At 39.2% G+C, this 13,113-nt stretch overlaps 1 protein-coding gene across 1 annotated transcript; it reads right to left on the bottom strand.

The window, feature by feature from the left end:
• Positions 1 to 351: 351 nt before the first annotated feature.
• MACIR (macrophage immunometabolism regulator) lies at positions 352 to 13,113 on the bottom strand. Its single transcript, XM_075527380.1, has 2 exons — positions 13,024 to 13,113; positions 352 to 3,082 (listed from the first exon to the last, which is right to left on the bottom strand). Exon 2 carries the CDS (start codon positions 3,059 to 3,061, stop codon positions 2,438 to 2,440), a length of 624 nt encoding a protein of 207 aa, XP_075383495.1. The 5' UTR covers positions 3,062 to 3,082; positions 13,024 to 13,113; the 3' UTR covers positions 352 to 2,437.

Here is a 13,113-nt window from a genome sequence, read left to right as displayed (position 1 = left end):
TACTACACTGCATCATTTCTACCTTCACTCTTACTAAAGCCAACAAAGAAACTTCTTTTTTTATGCTTTTTTTTCTTTTAATTTATTACAAGAACAGTGAGAACTCACTTTGAAAGGTCAGTATTGCTCATATTCAATTTCATTTTAGTAGTCTGAAGAACCACCTCACCTTTGATGTTAATAGATTAATGGAAGACATTATAAGCCGCAAAATTAAGATCGAAAACTTTCATATGGCTGAGATTTTCCTTAACTTAGAGGTAAAAACAGGAACTCCTCATGGATATGAGTTCTGATAAAAACGTTACAAACCAAACTTGCAAAACATTGGGCTCCTGAATGAGGATATGCTATGAGAGCTGCAAGCGTGTATGAGTTAAGCAAACAACATTACTGTGCGTAAGTACCTTCACGAGCAAATCACCAAACAGATAAAGTACTAACACATTTTTTATGAACTTAGCCATCAACCTCTCTACTAGTGCAGCTATACAATTATGGCACAGGATGACATTAGAAACATGCACAAAATATTAATAATTGCATAGCCTGTTTCGTGAAACATAGTAACAAACCTAAGCACCTACTTCACAGAAATCTAAGATCCCCACTTAAAGCTGTTTTTAAATGGTCCCTGGTCTAAACTTGTATTTTTTAAATGTCCTCTTTCTCCTACACAGCAAAAGACTCCACAACAATACATGTTTATACCACCCTTTTTATTTTTCCGCCAGAAATACAGTTTCATAGGGTATTTCAATAAACAGCGGTGTTTATTCCTTAAACAAAACCCCCATCTCTTTGGCAGCTGACCATATTCTGTTTTTCAAACTAAAGACTATATAGGAGGATTTTACTTTCAAGATCCTTGTTCAATGCATTAGATTTACACAGGTGTAGTTAACTTTTAAAAACACACATCAGTTTCTTGCAAAGATTCTAATAAACCTAAAAAAAGATAACCAAAGCAGCAAAATGCAGACTACTGGGCTGCCTTCATCTACAACTGCGGAGTAAGTGCCAGAATGAGAATTCGTCATTTTCCACAGCACATGCACTAGCTAGTGCTTTCTGTTCATTCTGGATGATAAACAAACAAACAAAAATCTTAATTCTACCATAAACAACTGATCAAATAATTTATGTTTCAAAACAATGTGATCTTATTTAACTTCTGCAGAGGTCATCAGCCAAAATCAAGTTGCACATTGCTTCAGTAAAAGATTGCACCTAAAAAAAGAGTCTGAAAACTATTTTTCATCTTTAAACCTAAGTTACTAAAATGTTTTAAATACATCTAGGAATACAGCTGTCAAAACTGCACTTGATGTCATGTTTGGATAAAAAAATTCTTAAGTAACAAAAGTAAGCCAGTGTAAACAATATACTCTGTTGAATAATCCAGGATCATCTCTTCAATGCTGATACAGAAATACTTCACTTGTACTCCATCAAAAAAAATTGGCCTTCCAGATCTCAAGTGTTCAGTGCTTCAAATCAACAGAATTTCCAAAGCAATGCTGAAGTTATTTGACACCTTCCATTGCTATACATGATACAGAAAGCATGAATCAAAAAATCAAAAACATTACTGACATACCAATGCAGACATTCCAGTGTATGTACTGGAATCTGAAGTGAATCCTTGTTTGTGTGTCAAGACAATATAAAAAATAAATCCCACTAACACAAAAAAAAAATCTTCACTCCCAGAAAGATTTGTTTTAATAACCCAAATACTTATCCTGAACAAGTTCATAGAACAAAGGAGGCAAAGCAATTACTTCCATGCAGAAGTTAAAAAATACTTTAATAGGATTCAAGTAGCAAAGGTTTGTTTTATGAGTGACTCTCACCCTCATCACCAGTGCAAGCACAATTTCCAAATGTTTCAACAGGATTGTTTAAAAAGCAAGTGATCCAATTTAGCCAAGCTCCCTTTCCTCTCCATGATGTAAAAAAAAAGTTACATACATTTTACTGTAGAATATAGGAACAAAGAGTAAAACCAAAACCCTCCTAAACTTGAGTACTTATCCAAGAGCAGTTTCTAACATCAAGCCAAAATTAGCAACAACCAGGCAGACATCACAAATTTTTCAGTGTTAAATTACTGTAAATACTAGGTCTAACTGTACAAAAAAAAAAATCCCAAAATGAAAAATCAAAAGCTTTTTTTTTGTTAAAATGTGTCCAAAGAAATATCCATCAGGTGCAGTCAAATTTGTGTCAGAAGCTGCTTGCTCAGGAAAGATTTCTCCCTCCAATTATTTGCAACATTGCATTGCCAAGATTCTTTTCAAATAAATTAGGTCCTGATAACATTTAGCTGATACAACCACCTACAGTGCGGACAGTCCTGTGCACAGTACAACAGTGGATTTTTTGCAGCAACAGAGAAATAATCAGAAATTGGTAGTAAATTTGAGATGATAGCTCATGTGTTATTTCTTGCAAACATACGGTCCCCTCTAAGGGTAAGGTGTTGGAGCTGGTATTGTAGCACTTCTGTGTCAGCAGGTTCCCTAATGCTCATTTTGTCTAAATTGAGGTAGTCCAGAGATTTCGAATGAGCCCTTTTACCTTTTAAAAGGCAAAGAGGCAGGGGACCATGAAGTGCCTTGTAAGGTTCATACGGTAAAGTCTTAGTGCATTTATCCCCTGAGCTGGGCATCCGTCTCCTCCTCCTTCCATTTACTGCTGGGATCTCATATGGCTGATAGTACCTACTTCTAGTTTTGTACAAACGGGAGGAACGTGTAAGTCCTGAATCAACCTGTTTGGAGCACAAGTTTGGCCCACATTCTCCTTTATTCTCTTCACTTCCTGTACGCTTCTGGGCTAATTTTAGCAGCTCCTCTCCAGTTGTGAAGCCAACCAGGTAGTTAGAATCCATGTGAAGGATCTGATATCCCGCAACCGTCCGTCGCATTGGTGAGCAGGGGGTACTGGAACAGCGGGGCTTCTCTGCTTCCACCCTGCCTGCAGGATTCACCTCTGCAAGAGGCACAGGGAGGGTGGATAGGGTAGTTCTGGACTCTCCATTTATGTCAACTTCCATTTTAAACACAATACTATCCTCCTAAAAATAAAACAGAACTTGGTCAGAAATAGAGCCTTTATGCAACACAAGGAGCTGAGAGAGGATTGCAGAAATGAGATTTGGTATCACCCAGAAGTCACCCAGACCCATAACCCAGATGTCTATTCAGCCTTGTCTTATGCTCTGCAGGATGTTGCATAACAAAACTATCACTGACATCTGCCTTTCAAAATTATCTTGGGTGTTTTTTTAAATAAAAGATATCATAAATATACTCCTGATACTCTTAAACACTAAAAACATTCTTGAGTAGTATTGTACACAAGAAGGAAGCATCTTTCCAGACCATTTTTTCATCTTTAGTCCATTTGATTCCTTATAGCCCCTCATCTGTGAAGCTACCTCCATCCATTAGCACACCCATAGCAACTTCTCCCATATTCAGCTGTGTATTTTTTCTATCGACAATAATATCAGTAAACAAAGCTTTTAAAAAAATGTGTCTAACAGCTACTACCTCAGTCAGGCATGACCGTGGACCACATCTGATCTACTAGGGTACTGCAATGCTTCCCTCTTCCAGATGTGAAAAGAGCTTGTTTTAGATTCGAAGTATGGCATCCTGGCTGTTTAATGGCCGTCTTTATAAGTCATCACCAAAAAAACCTTATTCACAATCAAACAAACAAAGTCACACTGTTTTATTCTAATGTATTTCTAACAAGGGAAACAGTATACTAGCATTTAATGAATATAGCATAAGATTCTTATAAGCATCTTAAGAATAACCATTTTTCTGAATTCTACGGTATTTATTTGTTTTTCTGTTTCTTTTGGAAACAGGCTATTTTGGCCTGACTTTTCTTGCCTCACAACTATTCCAAATACACAGTTTGGTGCCTTTACAGATACAGCTGTCTGCCACAAGCCATTACCATCTCTAACATGGAAAGATAAGGTCAATAACACAGGAAGTACACATCAGTGGATGCCAGAACACAGAGAAGGCTTAATTCGTTTCATTTCTTTGTTTTCAGCATCACCTACACCACCTTGGTGACACAGCTACTTCACAAAATAGAAAGGTCATATCCGTTTCCAAATCCATGCTTCCTTGACTGTCAGCCTCATCTTTGCTCTAAACAGTAGCTAGTGACTCTCTAGCCAATATAGTTCACAAAAAATTCAGCATAGCTTTGTACTGTTTAAAGGCAATGAGAGTCAAAGAAGAAAAGAAAGTTGGTATGCAAGTGTCAAGCAGAAACACAATTCTGAATTTCATTATAGGTGACCGTAAATCACATTTTAAAGCTCAACAATGTTTCACAAATGAGACTGACTTAAAACATGCTATTATCAGTTTGCAAACTTTTAAAGCTGCTACTTGCTGCCATTCTGAGGCTTAGAGGGTCACAGGATGAGTAGCAAAGATGCAACAAACAAGGGAAGGAAAAATCTTCCCTCCCTTTCAATAGTTTATTCAAATTTCTGCAGTTAGACACCCCCAAAAATCCCATCAAGATCAATCTCTATCCACTTGTCTTAAAATTAAGAGGGTAAGCTGTGTGCAAATCTCACTTGCCAAAGAAAATAATCTAGCCTCACGAAAAATTTAAGCCTACTTTGTTTCTGCAAAGGAGCAGTTTAAGTAACATTCCCACCTCTGCTTTGCTGCTTAGTCTCAAATCAACCTGCTGCTCCCATACTATGCTAATAAAGTAGGAGGAAACAAAATCCCCATAGTTTTGCTGAAGATTTTATCTGCCATTGACAAAGTTCTATTACGGAGAGACTATTACTAATGTTCTTTTAGTCTTAAATGTCCTTCTTCAGTTCTCATAATCATGGTCTACTTGGGATTCTTCATTACCAATTCTGTGTAACATTGCTTCTAGAGATACACAGACACACTTCATCCAGTCAGCTCGTAAGCATTTTGAATTTAACAATATAGGTAACACAACAAAAGCTAAATAAAGAATTAAAATACTGAAGCAAACCAAAATTTTTCACTGAAAAAAAACATCCACATTAAAACTCAAGAATGTTGCCCAGTACATTTAATTGACTTTGAAATATATTTATGGAGTCACTTAAAACTTTCAGAATAGCAGAAGCAGTTGTTGTTTCCTACTTTAGCACTATATCTAGCAGTGAGACAATAAATATGGTGAGGCTTCAGCCACTGAGTTAAAAGATATTCATGACAATTCCTGAAGTAGAAATTATAGTTCCTGCACCATCAGGAACCCATGGTTACTGGAGGCATAGCACAGAAAAATTTTGCATTAAAACTTTCGGCTACCATGTGCTTTTAGTCAAGAAACCTAAATATTTAACTGTTCCTGTTATATTAATTCCCAATTTTCACCCTGCAGTTCAGAAATCTTTCCAGTAATCTTCTAGAAAGACTCAACCTATTCTGTTAGAAAGCTTAAATATTGCTAAAAAAAGTACAAATAACTGCTAGAAAAAGTATTAATAAAATAGTCATACACCATGGTTAGATATGAATCTTATTATCTAGTCACATATAAAGAGCAGCAACAACAAAAAAAAGGGGGAGGGAGAGATGTCTTCATGCAGTTTTTGAGTTAAAAAAGCCTTGAGAATTTGAAAGCAACACAAAGGCTCTTCTCAGAACACAGCTTTTAAAATTAATTTGCTTCTGTTTGAAACATCGGTGTGTGCCCTGGTAACAAAAAGCAATCAACTCTGAAGAATAACTACAAGCAGGAGGGAAAGAGGCAGGAGTTCACTGCCGAACAATTACTCCTCATAGGCCAAAAACAGTACGAAGGAAAATCAGAGCAGAAAAGCCTTCAAGTCAGCAAGCTCCAGCCTAGTACTTCAGCCTGAAACTGCAGAACTTCCATTTCTGTGCTCCAGTGTGAAGAACAGCCCTAAAAACAAGAAATCTGACAGACACTCAAAAGCAACAGTAGCATCAGAAGCTGGTGCCATAAACATCAGAAGCTCAAGGGAACAGCACTGCTAGGTGGTGAGAGGAATGACTGGCCAGCTCCACAGGCAGAGGTCCAAAACTCAGCATGGATGCATTCAGCTGTTCTTTCCCAAGACTTTTAATGTGAGTTACAAGCTGCCTTATGGCTTCAACATGCTTTCTCTCCTTATCTGGTAAAAAAAAAGATAGAGAAACACTATTTAGAAGAGTTCTATAAAAGAAAATAATCCGAGAGATTCACAGTATCTGCGAATGTAGATACCATTACCTTAAAATACATATTTAAAACTTTTAGACTGCATCTTTAGGCCATTTCTGCAGTTATAAGGCATTAGAAGCTTACTATTAAGTTCATTGCTGTGTAATGGTGTAAGCTCATCAGTAATTCTCAGCATCAATACTGAAAAAAACAGTACTTCTATTTAAAAAGAGTATTTCTTCAGATCACAGCTGCCTTGTCTTCTTGCTTCTCAAAGAGAATGACAATGGAGAGATGCCATTCAAGACAATTTATAAAGATTTACTATAGAATCAAAACAAGGAGAAAAGTAACAAGATGGCATATTCTTGCCTTTGCTGCTGCTTCACATATTTAAAAAGTACAGAAAATAACTGAAAATAACAGTTACCAAGAGGATTCACTTGACCAATACACACCAGAAGTGCTTCCAGAATACAATTCACTTCTTTAAGATTTTACAAGATTTTATCGATCCTCTTATAATATAAAGCAGGCTTTGCATATAAATTAATCTGACGCAATCCAGATAAATATTGAGAAAACTCTCCAAAACACAGAGAAAAGGAATAATGAATAGAAATATTAGGTTAACTACACTAAATCATTGTTTTACCTCAAAGAATACATTAATGTGCTTGGGATAGTTCTTTGAGGGTAAAAACATCAAAACCTTCACATTTTGTGAATATAAAGGCTTTCCAATTATTGAATTTTTCATGAAGGTGTCAGATATCACTCAAAGATTAGCATGGGACAAATGAAAAACAGATGTGTATGACACACTAACATCACACCATACTAATACACACACTGTAAATGGTTTGTTGTTGGAATGACCTCTCACCATGTGCTCTTACTGCACCCCATGACATCTTTTGCTTAGGTTTTTTTCTGATCATTTGTTATTTTTTCTGTTAAATGTATTACTTACTGTCTTTCTGAGGAAAGAAGTGTAAGTGACAAAAAAAAAATAAATTACTCAATATTTAAAGAAGGCAAAGAAAGATGAAGAGGGGCTTTCCCTTGACATTCTTATGCTTTGTAAAAAGTCTGCATTATTTTGAAACCACAACAAGTTGCACTCAGCAAAAGAACTGGTTCTCCGTAAACTGGTATTTCCATAGTTACTTATCTCCTCAACGAGAATATGAACTGATTTGAGAAGAGGCCTTTTTTTTTTCAGGATGAGCATTACATTTCTGTCCATCCAACTACTGATTTTATTTTGGTTTTTTTAAGAAGAGATTTTTTTTTCTAGATGCCAAGCTTGCAGGTAGTACCATTTGTTAAGAACCACAAAGATCTGCCTCCTTCATAAAATGCTTGTAATTGCAATAAGCAGATGGCAGAATGGAAAGATTGCAACAGACTCAGTGATACCAATTCTGTAAAAGTCAAACATATTGGATAGATATATCAAGCCAGTTTTGACACTTCCTCTTCTCTGTGCTGCCATTACTTAATGTATATAATGCACTTAAAAGATACAATGTTTGTCTATCAAACATCAGGAGTAAGTCACCCAGTACATGTGTCGTGGTTTAACCCCAGCCAGCCAAGCACCACACAGCTGCTCACTCACTACCCCTCGTGGGATGGGGGAAGAGAATCAGAAGAGTAAGAGTGAGAAAACTCGTGGGTTGAGATAAAGACAGTTTAATAGGGAAAGCAAAAGCCACGTATGCAAGCAAAAGCAAAACAAGGAATTCATTCACTACTTCCAATTGGCAGGCAGGTGTTCAGCCATCTCCAGGACAACAGGGCTCCATCATGTGTAACGGTTACTTGGGAAGACAAACACCATCACTCCTAACGTCCCCCCCTTCCTTCTTCTTCCCCAGCTTTATATACTGAGCATGACATCATATGGTATGGAATAGCCCTTTGGTCAGTTGGGGTCAGCTGTCCCAGCTGTGTCCCCTCCCAGCTTCTTGTGCACCTGGCAAGCTGAAAAGCCCTTGACTAGTATAAACACTACTTAGCAACAACTAAAACATCCCTGTTATCAACATTATTCTCATACTAAAATCCAACACACAGCGCTATACCAGCTACTAGGAAGAAAATTAACTCTATCCCAGCCAAAACCAGGACAACATCTGAAGCCAGCACACATTTTTAATTATTTCAATTGTCTCTGTTTGTGAAGGGGAAGAATAAGGTCTACATCTTCCCCCTGCAGTCTGAAAAGAAAAATTCACATACATATAGTATGTGCTCTTGGAAATGGAAATCCCATCTTGTTTCTCTGTCACTGAAATACGCTGATGCAATTATGTACTTGTAGAGCAAAGTCTTCTGGAAATAATTATTTCCAATCTGCAACTAAAACAAGTGAAATATTTAGTTGAAAGGATAAAAGCAAGCTAAAATTCAGCTATGGAAGAGTATCCACAAACGTGCCACATTTATTTTTCTAGAGCTGGGGCAGCCAGACCACAGACTTTGAGATGTATGCAGCTTGTAGGTTCTTCCAGTGCAAGCTGGTGATACTGCTGCACATTCTGCCAGAGCCAGATGCTTATTTTTAGCCACACTCTTTACCTCCAGCTGGAGGGACGTAGATTAATGTTGCTTTACCATGCTCTTGAAGGTCCCCTATAATAGTTGTGTTATGTTTTACAGACTGATACCATGTTTGTAGAGGGGAAGAGGGGTAAAAGAAAAAAATAAATCACAAAGAACAAGCTCATGAAAGGTATCAATAAACTATACACATTCTTCACCAACTCTTGCTGTTCCTTAAGAGAAATTCCAAACTACTCTAGGCTAAAGAAAAAGCAAATGGAGGTAATATTAAATTGTTGCACCACATGAGACAACATTCAGATGGAATAAGAACAAAGTTTAGCACAGATTTTTTTCTCAAAATTAAATGCAAGAAAATGAAGTTGTGCATAAAGCATATGTTATGATCCTGAAAGCCTTAAAAAAATAGATGAATGGACGTTACTGGATTAATAAAGCCAGTGCAACAACTTTAGGATGTGATGCAAAACAACAGTCCAAAAAACAACCAGTAAAAATTATATGTAAAAATGAAAAGTGAAGTATTAAGCCCTTCAGCAATCCAGTATACTGGACAAAAAATACCACATGGTTTATACAGAACAAGGAATTATTGTTTTTGCAAAAGAAGATTAAATTGATTTCTAATATGTTCCTACTGCAAGAAGCAAGAACTATTTAACCAGTTTGTTAATTCTTGTTATTAATGAAGCTTTAAACAGAAAACAATTATGATCCAGGAGACTACCTTTTAAAAATGAAGAGGATCACAAATGAATTACTGAGGAACTACAACTGGCAACTCCAGTGACTAGCTCAGACCAGATCAGCATGACAGAGTGTACAATTTACACCGAAAAGACACAGATGGAATTTCAAGAGTCGGTCTGGGCTCATGAATTTTGTATGAGCAGACTTAGCAAGCAGGGAAAGTAAAAGAAAATGGTGGAGAAGAAGGCCATTTAACTTCTAACATCTCTTTGCCAAGCAGTATTAGATGGACATGTTTAACAGATGGTAACTTTTCTGAAATATTTAGTGTCCTTTAAATAAACCATGCAACTTCGTTGCTGGATGGAATCACAGATGAATGCTTCCTCCCCGCTCCATCAGTAAGCTGATGCTCCTGACCAGCATAAAGATAGCTGTTTACTATTGTAACTCACCAAAAGATGAAACAGTGAGACACATGTAAAAAAGGTGATGCATGTTGTAAAAAAAAAAAAAATAGTTTTCATTCTTTAGTTGGTTAGTAAGTTAAAAAAATGTTTTCTTTATAATTGTATTTTATTTCTCTGCATTTTTTATTTTCTTCTTCTCACCAACCAAAATCTAAGTTTCATTTTCAAAGTTCTCTTCTCTCCAGTTTCAGGTTGGCCCACTTGGAAAAAAACAACAAAAAAACATACCACAACCTGACTTGTTAACAAAAATTAAATTGCTTTTTTAAAATAATGAAGATACAGGAAAAAAAAGCAGAGTTTTTAATGTATTACAGATTTCACTGAATAAATACTGATTTTTGCCTTTAAAAACCAAAATGCCATGGAAATAAGTGTCTCCATTGCTTTTGTGTCAGACAAGAAATGCATGTTTTGTAGTATCCTATGTTGCCGTGGCTGCAAATACAGCTCTGCAGATATTATTTTGAAACTATCAACCTAAATAAAAACAATATTATATTCAGCCTTTGACTAGGAACAGCTATTCAAAGAAAGATATTAGTTAAAAATAAACATATTTTTCATATGTTTGAGTAGGTCTTAATCAATGCAATTTATTTTGTTCTGTTTTTTTAACTGAAGCACTTTAAATTACTAGTTCTTTGTCTTAACTTGACACAGTCTGCAGCAGATATTTAGGTGTTTGTTGGAAAGGTGTCTCATTCACTATTCCATCCACATTGCTAAAGGTCACTTCCTCAAGCTTACTAGAGTTATGTATATAATGGCTTTAAAGTTTTGTTCTCTGCCTCCTTCTCAAATGCTCCTTCTCATACTTAAATGCTACCTAAAAACAAGTGTTTAAGTGTAATGCAAGTATGGAATAAAAATTAATAAAAGCCCAACAGCACATGCAGGTACAGTAAATTTGTATTAAACTTATCAACTAGTGCAACAGAAAACTTTGACCTGGAATACTCAGTTCATCCAACTTTACCATAGCATACTGCATTTGCATATGATTATGCAAGCCTGGTGGCCAAGCCGGCAGTGCCGGCAGCACAAGGCCAGTCAAAGAAGAAGAGACTATAAAGAAAGCCATGCTACAATGTCAGTGCTGTTATGCAAGGACTTAATTTCCGTGACCACACTGCCATCACCTCACTTCCCTCTGTTCAACTGTTCCCACTGTGAGAACGACCCTCCTCCATCTTCATTATTCTAATAAGTGTTCTTCCTCAAGGGGAAAAAAAATAAAAACAAAGCAAGCATACCACGTAAGACAGAATATGGTTCAAAATATATCAACAGCAGCACGGTGGTGGGAGGAGAAGCTTTCAGTAAGGGAGATGACTGGGAAAAAGTAGGAAGGAGGATCAGTGCTGCACACTTCTATTCTCGTGGCAAAACAAAGCATCAGTTCCCCAGTCCTCACTACACCCCTCCTGGAAATGCTCCAAGGACTCTTACTGTATTCAGGACGAACAGTGTCAGAAGTTAGCCAACTACTGGTACAAGCAGCAACTCCGCCTCCCCATCACAGACCCTCTCCATCACTCCCACTGAGATCTGTGTAACTGCAGGCTTCTGCCATCGATTCATTTCCACATGCAGCTATGCAAGCCGGTATATATATATTTATAGTGATGTACTAGATGCTAGAGAGCACACTAACAAGCAAAGATATGTTCACAGAAAACAACTATTAATGCACATCATTTGCTATTTTCTTTATCACAGGTACATACACACTCACACTTATACCAGCTAAAATCCCTATGTAAAATAGCATATAAATAACTTCTTTACATAGAAATTAAGACCTGAGACTATTTTCCTACATATCTGTAGACCACTCAAAACAGCACCTCAACTGTTGAGAGACACTCCCCTAATATCTTAATATGTAGAGGCAGAATTGGCAAAACACACTGGCCAATAAACCAAAGCAGCTTAGCAAGCTTCATACTCTGTAAAGTAACACTTTAGTGCACACTAGAGTGCACAAATGCAGTCAACTATCATGGATGGTACAAACGACATTTAAACAGAGCCTTCAGCCTCCATTTACCCTTCACTAAGCAAGATTTATTACAGAGAAATATAAAGTTACCCATAGAAAGCTGGGCACTAGTACATTTTGTTACTATCAGACTGAATAGTAAGGTCATATTCAGGTTTAGCACTTGCCTAAGAGTATTAGGAATAGTATGAGAACTGCTGGTGGTTATAAGTTACAACTGAAGAGAGCTATAAATGGTTATGAACAGATACAGGTGCTAACCGGTGAACTCGGGCTTTTCCACCGTTTACACTGCTACTAGCAGCTGGTACCAAAAGCACACTTGAGCAACCTCACTGCAGGCTTCAGGCCCTACATGACAACTCCCCAAGCTTCCTTCCGCACGTGGGTACCGGGACCAACACCCTGGTGTCCTCCTAGACCTGCCCAGACAGCTCCACGAAAGCTCTGCGGTGCTCCTCACTACCTGCTTACCTCCACTGCATTAATCAGCTGCTACTGGGAAAAGCGAAGCAGCCGTTGGCTGGGAGCGCAGGGTACACGGGCCTGTGGGGAGCTCCTCCTGCGGGGAGCGCGGGGCCCGCCGCTCGGCTCACGGAAGAGGCAGGCGGGGGATACGCGCCAGGACCTCCGCGCTGCAGGAGAAAACCCGTCTTACGCGTCCCCGCCCGTAGCCTCGGGGTCCAGCCACCACGCGGCTCCTAAGCCAGCAGCGGCCCAGCCGCAGCACCCACCATCGCTGGGCGGGGGCAGAGGCGCCACCGCCGGCGCCCACGGGAGGACCGGGCCACGCCGAGCGGCTCCCGGTGACTCCCGCCGCGGCTCCCCGGCGGGCCCCACCGCGACCCGCGCCCGCCCCCCACCAACAATGCCGGCCGCCCCACGCCACCCTTCGGTCTCACGGCACGATACCGCTTCCGCCGGGGTGCCAGGGTCGGCCCGGCTCCCCCCTCCCTACGGCCCCTCCCTGGTCCCACCCGCTGACCCCGCTCCGGTACCCCCTGCCTGAGGAGCGGGCAGGGACCGAGGCCGAGGCGCCGCCCGACGGCTGCGCGGCACGGCGCCATCCCCGCCTCCTACCTGCGGTCCACGGCGGCGGAGTGCGGAAAGAGCGGCGAGGCCCCCAGTGCTCCGCGTTCCTCTTCACTCAGCCCAGCCCGGCCCGCCCCG

The sequence above is a fragment of the Mycteria americana genome, chromosome Z (genome assembly GCF_035582795.1).
Source record: "Mycteria americana isolate JAX WOST 10 ecotype Jacksonville Zoo and Gardens chromosome Z, USCA_MyAme_1.0, whole genome shotgun sequence".
NCBI lineage: Eukaryota > Metazoa > Chordata > Aves > Ciconiiformes > Ciconiidae > Mycteria > Mycteria americana.
Note: the sequence above shows the minus strand (reverse complement) of the source record. Positions and strands in the feature narration are given on the sequence as shown.

Excerpts from the sequence above, each read along its gene's own strand:
- MACIR (XM_075527380.1), bottom strand. The coding sequence starts at position 3,061 with ATGGAAGTTGACATAAATGGAGAGTCCAGAACTACCCTATCCACCCTC.